This window comes from Oculina patagonica, chromosome 12 (genome assembly GCF_052425735.1).
Source record: "Oculina patagonica isolate OP01 chromosome 12, crgOcupat, whole genome shotgun sequence".
NCBI lineage: Eukaryota > Metazoa > Cnidaria > Anthozoa > Scleractinia > Oculinidae > Oculina > Oculina patagonica.
Window position 1 is genome coordinate 1,317,309 of NC_135769.1, and position 9,977 is coordinate 1,327,285.

Here is a 9,977-nt window from a genome sequence, read left to right on the forward strand (position 1 = left end):
TGAAAATGCGATGTTTGAACTTCGTGCAGGAGAATTTTGGACTAAATTTAGTTCAGTTTGTGTACTACTTGCACTTCCTTAGGCAACCAAGCTATTTGTTCAAAACTGGAAGATTTTTCTCTGTCGATATCAACCAATGGCTCCATTTAAAGAAATCAGGGTGCAGTTTCAGTGTATTCGAAGTTCTTTTTAATAATCGTATAATTCACGTGTGAACTTTTGTTTTCTTTTCACACGGCGTTCAGTATTTCGAGTGTATGGCTGTGCTTGTTTCCAAGGGTGAAGAAGGTCGAGATTCGCGTTATCGCAGCTTCGGCGAACACGAGGACTTCCAAAAAAGTGTAAAGCTTTTTATAAGTAGGAAAAAGCTAGTTATTGCTCGTTGAAACGTTTTCAAATACAAAATGGCTAATTGATTAAATGATTTCGTTCCTTGTGCAAATACTTAGTGGGAAAGCTCTCGAGTTTTAATTTGATCCGAAATCGCCGGCGATATGTTCTTTTTCTGTTGATATTTTTCTATTGCTGGTCTCAAATTAACGCTTTCTTTACTTATTTATCCCTTATTTCTGAATAATTAGTGTATTCCTTTGCTGTTTTGTGTATGATAATTGCAGTAAGGCGTTCGGAAGTGTTACATAAACTTAAATCAGTTAGTCATTACCCGGATAATTAACTTTGTGAATTTTACCTTGCCGTCCGTCAAATTGTTTACCGAAGCGTATTGTTTTACACGATTATGCAAAGAAGTAATTGTTTTTGCCATTGTCCGTGAAGGATTTTCGCTTCTTTTGGCGAGACCGTCTTATAAAAGTAGCATTTAAAGAGGAATTTAATTCTAATCTGCAAATTCAATTTTTTCTCGCCATGTTTGCGTGACTTTGACGGTGACACTCCAAATTTAGCTCAGTTTATGTCGGAAATGCCTTGAGCCAGCTGAGAAAACTTGACGAGACCTTTACTCCCGTAGCGGCAAGATGTGTGTGAAACTAGATACATTCATTTATTTTATTCAGAGTATTTATTTACCTTTAATATTTCTTGCCTAAACGTGTACGATTACATCCATGGCCGAGTTTTTAAATCGTTACTAAGGAGATTAGTGTTTTTGAAGTGTTTCTTCGGCATGTTCGCTGTGAAATCACGCGAAACTTGTAACATTATATATGTTGAGTAATATTTACGCGTTTTGGTTGCATTTTGTTTCAAGCAAAGCTAAGCTACGTTTGTTGATTATGACATCATTGAACACTACACTTTTATAAAGATGACATGAGAGAGAAAGTATGACCCTTGTCGACCTTGCATCAAAAGCAATTTTATAAGATACGATCCCAAACAAAGGATTTTGAATCCTGTCTGAGCAAATTTGACAGTATTTGAGATAAAAAAAATGACTTTTTTCCAGAACATTTATTCATAACTTAGATAGAGTTCTTGGCACGAGTGTGCATGTTTATGAGTCCAAGTAAAATATTTTGATTCCATTAAAGTATACATGTAATGTTTGTATCAAGCTGTTTACACAGTTTGTTTTGTTTTTCTTTTTTACAAATTGTATCCAAGTGTCGAGTTTCAAATAGACAGCACCCTTGAAGATGCAGTGCAATTGCTGTGCAATCCGTTGTCACTTGTAAATATTGTACCCAGGCATTGATCAAATGGTAGTATTCAAGTCTTCTAGTCGATCTTTATTGCAATTTGATCTTTCAGGCCTGTTTTGAGTGTTAGTTTGATTGTACTCCTTAATTTCTTGAAAATTATCATGAAAGAAATCGCAACATGTGCCATGAAAAGTTACAGTGACAGTATGGTGACAGTAACAACAACATTAACCTTATAGGAACAGTGACGGTGACAGCAGCAGTAACAATTACATTTAGAGTAGCAGTTGCACAGCAGTGACAGTAACATCACAGTGGCAGACAGTAATGATAGCAATAGCAGTGACAGTCAAGTGACAGTGACAATAAAGTAACAGTAACAGTATCAGTGACAGTAGCAGTAACGGTTACAGTGACTTTAATGATAGCAATAGCAGTGACAGTAACATTACAGTGGCAGGGGACAGTAATGATAGCCATAATATATATTTTTTTTTTTGCAGTGACAGTCAAGTGAAAGTGACAATAAAGTAACAGTAACTGAGTATCAGTGACAGTAGCAGTAACGGTTACAGTGACTTTAATGATAGCAATAGCAGTGACAGTAACATTACAGTGGCAGACAGTAATGATAGCAATAGCAGTGACAGTCAAGTGACAGTGACAATAAAGTAACAGTGACTGAGTATCAGTGACAGTAGCAGTAACGGTTACAGTGACAGTAATGGCAGCAGTAGCAGTGATAGCAGAGTGACTGTGCCAATAGGGACCTTGTGATCGAAAAACAATAAGTACTACTTTTAAATTTCAATTCACTTATGTTCTAAGGGCCCACACTTCTCATGAAGTGACACTGGGTGACAGTGACTTTGAAGTGACAATGACAGTGAAGGGACAGTGACAATAATAATAAAGTGACAGTAGTAGTGATAGTAAAGTGACAGTAGCAAAGTGACAGTGACAGTGACGTGACAGCCCAGTGACAGTGCTACTGATAGTGACACTGATTGTGAAGTTACAATGCCAGTGACAGTGAAGTGACAGTGACTAACAGTGACAGTGAAGTGACAGTGACATAATAGTGACAGTGAATTGACAGTGACTGACAGTGACTGACAGTGACAGTGACAGTGAATGAATTGACAGTGACAGTGAAGTGACAGTGATGTAACATTGACTGTGAAGTGACAGTGACAGTGAAGTGACAGTGACGTAACAGTAAAGTGAAGTGACAGTGAAGGGACAGTGACAGTGGATTGACAGTGACGTAACAGTGAAGTGAAAGTGACGTAACAGTGATAGTAAAGTGACAGTGACTGACAGTGACAGTGAAGTGACAGTGACATAACAGTGACAGTGACGAAACAGTGATGTAACAGTGGCAAAAGGGGCAGTGATAGTGAAGTGACAGTGACTGACAGTTGGTCAGTTCTGAGTGTGAAGGGCTCAAAATAACGGCCGGTCAACGGACAATGTCCGGCCAAAATGACGATTTGACCGGACAAAATTTTGGTTCGGCGGTCATTTTGACCGGTCATGTACACGGCTTTCTCGTTAATCTCTTGGCAGTCTTGAAGAAAGAGAACTTTTAAAAGAGGGCATCTTATAGGAAGCTCAATAAACAACGAGTCCGAGCAAAGGCAAAGTTATTTCACTTGTAGCATGGGCATATGTCCTATTACTATTTAGTGTTTGGTAGTAAAGACCAGTAAAGTGCTTACAACCAAGATCGCCTCCACCCGTAAGTCGTTTACTAATGTAAAACTATGCAGAGTAACATAACATTACGGCTACTGTGCATTTTATTTTATGTGGAGTAGAACGCAGAAGAAATGGAAATTCAAAAAGCGAACATATTAAAATGACATTTTTAGCGATCAAAATATTAAAGCTTAAGCCTTATACTCTTTTACAACGAGTGTTTTAGCTTATGAGGTGAAATTTTTGGCAGAATAGGCTATTGTTTCAAAGTAAATACTCATATTTTGACCGGTCAAAAACGAGACATGACCGAGAAAAAATTGATTTGGCCGGTCAACATGACCAGTCAGTATCCAAAAATTATTTTGAGCCCTGGTGTGTGTTATCAAATTATTAGTGTTTCATAGCCGCCTACTTTTTGGATGGAACCTGGTATTCAAAAACCCACTGACAACCCTGTGACAGTGATAGTATCAGTGGCAGTGGTAGTAAATAGGGACAGTGACAGTGATGGCGGTAGTAACAGAAATTGTCCATTTCAATGGTTTGTCCATTATGTAGAATGATAAAGATTAGAGAACGAGAAAATGTATGAGGTGGGCTGGGACCAAAACTACTGTCCATAATATGGAGTTGTCCATATTAATAAGATATTTATTGGGATTTTATTGCTCTAACCTCTGCTCCAATTTTTTGTATAGTTCTGGTTTTGGCTTTGTAAAAAGCTTTATTTTGATTTCATAAACTTTGGAAAAAGGGTCAAGTTGTGAAAGGGGCAAATTAGATGGTATCATTTTGCCAATGGTTGTCCCATGCGACACGTTTATGCCATGGCTACAACACAAATTGCATTGTGTCAATCAACCTATCACATCCTTATGACGCACGCACCTGTAAATGGTCCCATAAGTCACGTAGGCTGTGTAAGTTGGCCATAACATATCTTGCAATATCTGTTTTCAGTCTAATTTTTGTCCATATTTTATTGTTCTATTAAGATGCATTGATGGCACAGGACAGCTCAATTTTGGATTTGCAGCAGATGCCATAGCTAACAATGACCACTTCTTGTCGATGAGTTTAGGACCACAATACAATGGTATGGTATCAATTAACTTGTGGAGCCAGCTTTGAATTTGTTGATTACTTGCTGAATCTTTGCACCTCCTACCATTTAGTATTTGAAGGAGTCAGGTTTTTTTTGTTCAACAGGTGGCCTCGGTTTTACTATTGATGGACAAGGGACATCTGTTGGACAGTGAGTGCTATGTAAAATTTTTTAAGTCTTGTCAATTCTTAAGTTGTTCACACAACATTGTTGAGCCATCTGAGCATGCACACTAGTTTGATTTCCTATTTCAAAGTGCTATCCAACACGTTGCAACATATTGCAACAGGGTGGCCAACATGTTGTGCATAACAATGTTGGGCTATGTTGTTTTGTTTTGTTCAAAATGTTGCATCCGTTTAGCCAGCTCATTCACAACATGACCCAGCAATGCCATCATATGTTGCATTGAAATGTTGCGTTCGTTTGGCCGGGGCATAATACTCAGGGAGGGATCATTCCCATATATGAAAGAGACAGGGATGCTCATCGGAACATTTGAATTAAGATCCTAAAGGAGACCAATCTGGGTGTGGCTCAGCTGTTTTAAGACCCCTGAGAGATACCATTTTGTAACACAGACAGTAGTGATGTTTTTTTTTTTTATTTCACTTAGTGCAACCCTAAAAGGAGACCTTGATGGCCAAAAAATATTGGCTTTATGTCCTGAACACCCTAAAGTAAGACCAAAATCCATAACATACACCCCATACCCAGGGGGGAGTCATCCCTGGGGGGGGGGAGAGGAGACCAAAATCCATAACATACACCCCATACCAAGATGACGAGTATCCCTTTCCCTTTCATATGGGAGTCATCCCCAGGGGGGGGGAGAGGGGGACTCCCATCATATACCCCATACCAAGATGACAAGCATCCCTTTCCCTTTCATATGGGAGTCATCCCCAGGGGGGGGAGAGGGGGACTCCCATCTGAAAGGGACAGTGATGCTTGTCATCTTGCTAAGGGGTGTACATTTAAGATTTTGGTCTCACTAGGGGTGTCCCCAGGGGGGTGGGGGGAGAGGGGGACTCCCATCTGAAAGGGAAAGGGATACTTGTCATCTTGCTAAGGGGTGTACATTTAAGATTTTTGTCTCACTAGGGGTGTCCCCAGGGGGGGGGGAGGGGGACTCCCATCTGAAAGGGACAGTGATGCTTGTCATCTTGCTAAGGGGTGTACATTTAAGATTTTGGTCTCACTAGGGGTGTCCCCAGGGGGGTGGGGGGAGAGGGGGACTCCCATCTGAAAGGGAAAGGGATACTTGTCATCTTGCTAAGGGGTGTACATTTAAGATTTTTGTCTCACTAGGGGTGTCCCCAGGGGGGGGAGGGGGACTCCCATCTGAAAGGGACAGAGATGCTTGTCATCTTGCTAAGGGGTGTACATTTAAGATTTTTGTCTCACTAGGGGTGTTCAGGTAAGAAAGCCAGACTGGTGTATTTTTTAGCAGTCTTGTGCACTTGTTACTATCTGAGGTTGTAATTACAGATCTAGAACTGCTGTAATAAAGTGTAGGGTTAAACTGGAAATTACAACATTCATGCAAATTGTAATGATTTAGATAATTTTGTAAATTGTACACAGTCCTATAGACATTCCTAATTTGGGAGGACAACACAGAAGCAGAAACTTTCCTCTGACGCCACCAGATTCAGATGGGCCTGACTCACCAGAAGATCAAGGTAAAAAAGAATACAGATATCAGTCAGTTTCTCGCTTTCTTGTGGGGGAGTGGGGATGGCGCAGTGGTGAGAGCACTCGCCTCCCACCAGTGTGGCCCGGGTTCGATTCCCGGACCCGGCGTCATATGTGGGTTGAGTTTGTCTTTGGTTCACATCCTTGCTTCCAGGGTTTTTCTCTGGGATCCCTTTTTTCTCCCTCTACAAAAATCAACACTGCTCAATTCCAATTCAATCGGGAACAGTGGACGAAGAGCCATCCTGTGGAAGTGCCACTGCAAATTCCCATGTATTCATTTTATTTATTTAAACTGTTTACACATTGGAACTGACTATTCTACGCTCAGTTCATGTAGTGAGACACCTATTGACATAGCCTAAATAACACTTCAGTTAGCCTTATTACCTTACGTTCTTTGCAGTTAGCCTTTATATTGGGGGTTGTGATTCATAGTATATCATGTGTGAAAAAGATGTGAAGTCTCAACCACTTCACGGTCAGAGTGTGGAACAGTCACTCCCATTTCACATAACATGGTATTTATAATCAAAGGATCTCCGGTTTTTCTTACTCCAGAAAAACCAACACTTCCAAATTCCAATTTGATCTGGAATCAGTGGGATCAAGAAGTGCTGCTATGGGGAAGATGCCACTGTAAATTTCCATTTTATTTTATTTATTATTATCATACTGGGCATGCGTAACTTGTTTTTTGGCTCCTTAGTGCTGCTGTCTGGTGTACCAGGCATGCATATTGTGTTATCATCCTTGTCGCATTCTGGAGGAATACAGCTGCAGCAAGGAAATGCAATAAACCACTCTGGGGAATTCCAGTCACAATCCCTCAGGTACAGGCATGGTTAACACTAATAAGGGAGGCGATGAAGTATTATCTAAGCCACTTACAGGGGTGCAGACCTCTCAAGTCTCACGATTTTGTCGTGAGACTCACGATTTTTAGTTCAATCTCACGGTCAATCTAGTTCAATCTCACGGTCTCACGGACAGAAAAATCTCACGAAAAACAGAGTCACAAGCTGTAATGATACAATTTCTTGTATAATGTCATTTTTGGCTTACTAAGACGATTGTAAATCCATAGCCAGCAAAGGTATTTCATTAGTTTGTTCCCTAGACACACAATCGATAACCATAATATTATATAGAAGAGGCCCTGCCAGGGTAAATTCCGACAAGCGACATTGCCCAGAAAGTAGCCACAGCACATAAAATAAAATCACGATAAACCACAACCCTTTTGGAAAAACTATAAATTCCAACAAAGACAAGCAATTGTCCTTCAATTCAACTACCGATGACGATGGGAAGTGCGATAAAACAGCGACACAGGACATTTTTGAATTTAGACAAGCGACGCGGGATTCCCCCTGGCAGGGCCTCATAGAAGACGCAAGCCGTGAAAATAACATTATTAAATTTCTGTGTTGCTTAAACAGGAAAAAACTCTTTCTCTTAATTAGCACCTGGTTTTAGTTATTTTTGTCCGTCAGTTGATTAATCTCCTGGTTTTAACTCGAATCTCCCGGTTTTTTTGACCTCGATCTCCAGATTTCCGGTTCTTTGAGGTTGAGAGGTCTGGGGGTGAATCTAAGGGGAGGTTGCAGGGGGTGCACCCCCCCCCCCCTTAATATGACCTGTGTCTTTCTAATACAGCTGATATTCTGCAAAGAAAGTCATTTACACAGTTCTTTAGTGGTGCACCCCTCCTAATCCTGGATCCGCCCCTGACTTAGTTAGAAGAATTAAGCATTGCTTAGCCCTCAGGTCACAGGATGAAGGGCTACAGACCTTCCATGCAGACCTTGTCAAATGGTTGCATTAAAGGGCTCTCTAAAGAAGCAGGTTAACAATCAATTTTCTTTAGAAATAATTCTGTCCACAGAAAAAAAGAGATTAAAATGTAAAGGGATAATAATTGTCCTTGTACAGTCAAACCTTGAGGACTGCATATAATTAAATGTCGTCTAAGTTATGAAGTCAGATTAGTTTACATGCAGTCCTCAAGATTTGTCTGTTGTTTGTATAAAACTGACACTTTTAGATAAGGAGAATGAATTCTGGAAGAATGGACTTAGGAAAACTAAGGCATTGATTTTCATTTTTTATAAATAACAACACAATTAGTTAAATTTTCTACACTATTGTGAACATTGCACAATGTTTCAATTTCTGATCATTTAGCAGACCAAATACTCCCCCTGTTGAATGCCTATTTACAGTGGGCAGCAAATAATAAATATTTCTCGAACTAATGAGATATTGTTACTCATTGGTGATTGCTCTTTGCGTTTATTTACTTAAACAGCAGTGTCTCTGAACCCAGACGAAAGAGAAAGAGAGACTCTGAGTGTAGTGAAACTTTAACAGCAAACAGTATATCATCTCTCAGGCTGAATTCTTTGAAATCAGAGCCAGGTGACCAATATTTTCTTTCTTTAAATTCTTATTATTCTGATCTGCTGTTCTCATTACTTATTATTTATCAGAAGACACTCATTTTATAATGTGTAGGTCCATAAATTATCCATACCTCCCCCATGAAAGGGACTTTACCTAACCCCCTCCTCCACCCCTCTGGAAATTCCAATTAAGCATAGGCGTACGGGCACCTTCGGTCCTGGGGGGCGGAGACCTTTTTGCCCGAAAAAGTGGCATGGTTTAAAAGCCGAAAAAATGGCATATATAAAAAAACGTGCATTGAAATAGTTGTGTACAAATTCGCCTGCTAGCTTCAAGTTCTTCAATTAATTTCGTGGCATCGTCCGAAGGTGTCAATACATTAAATCCTTTTTCGGAAATATTTTATTTATTCATTTTAGTTCAGCAAAAATTGAATTAATTTTGGGAAGCCAATTTACATTGTTTCCCCCCATTTGAAGGGATGAATGGGTTTTAAAACATTTCGTTAACAGTTTTAAGCTAGCCCTGAGAACCAAACATCTGAGTCGAAAGCATTAGCTTCATTACATTTAAAACAGCTTTGTTTCAAGATCTTGCACTAAATCCACCGTGCGCAAACGCTCAAGCTATGGAAAAGCTGATTGCATTTGAATCAAACTGAGGGCTCACACAGAATTTGCGAGAAAAATTGAACATGATTATAGCAATTTGCGAGAAGAAACGAAAGCAGATGAATGAGAAGTTTGGACTATTGAACCAGAAAGTTCGGTATATTTCAAGTGTTTTTCCTGTTAATGTAATTCGTTTTGAACGTAATATCGACTAAACTTTTTGGCTTATTTTCTATTTTTTCTCTAGGCTTATTGCCCGAATTCCAAGCATTTTGCCCGAAAAATTTTGGCACTGGGGGGGCTGCAGCCCCCCTCGCCCCCCCCGCCTCGTACGCCTATGCAATTAAGCTTCATATGTTTCCTTAAAGTTTTTGGCCTTTAATACCCCTCCCACCCCCAGGAATTTCCAATTCCTTCTATGGGTGAGTTTGGAAATTTTCTGGAACCACTCAGTGTAGATCCAGGAATCTCTCATTGGTAGTTTATTATTCACTGGTAGATTATTACTGCATACACACTGTAAGTTTCTGAGTGCTATGCTATTCTGAGTGTTACTGTATGTCAATCTGGCTGCATGCACCTTACTAACGAACAAACTATCAATTTAAATTAATATATTTATTAAAATGAATTAGTTGTTTTTAATGCTACCCACCAACTTGTACATCAATTAGTAGTAAAAGTTGTCTACAATATCTGTAAACTGGACATGTAGATTTTGAAGTAGATATTGAATTTCTTGACTTAGTTCCACCTCCATTGGTGAGGAATAAGGCCAGAAAACAAGATCCTTCCACCTTTACTATCACTAGACTTCCCTTGCCACAACTACCCCATATTCCATGATAT

The 9,977-nt window shown here is 39.7% G+C and overlaps 1 protein-coding gene across 2 annotated transcripts in view; it reads left to right on the top strand.

Annotated features, from left to right (window-relative positions):
• LOC144632632 (uncharacterized) overlaps positions 1-8,655 on the top strand; it is a 9,630-nt gene extending 975 nt beyond the window's left edge. The window contains exons 3-7 of one of the 2 annotated variants that reach the window (XM_078491314.1): positions 4,304-4,404; positions 4,518-4,563; positions 6,001-6,098; positions 6,821-6,944; positions 8,423-8,655. In XM_078491314.1, the coding sequence (XP_078347440.1) occupies positions 4,304-4,404; positions 4,518-4,563; positions 6,001-6,098; positions 6,821-6,944; positions 8,423-8,621 (568 nt within the window). In that variant the 3' untranslated portion in view covers positions 8,622-8,655. The remainder of the gene's footprint in view (positions 1-4,303; positions 4,405-4,517; positions 4,564-6,000; positions 6,099-6,820; positions 6,945-8,422) is intronic. The other variant, XM_078491315.1, reaches the window with a different exon arrangement.
• The last annotated feature ends 1,322 nt before the right edge of the window (positions 8,656-9,977 follow it).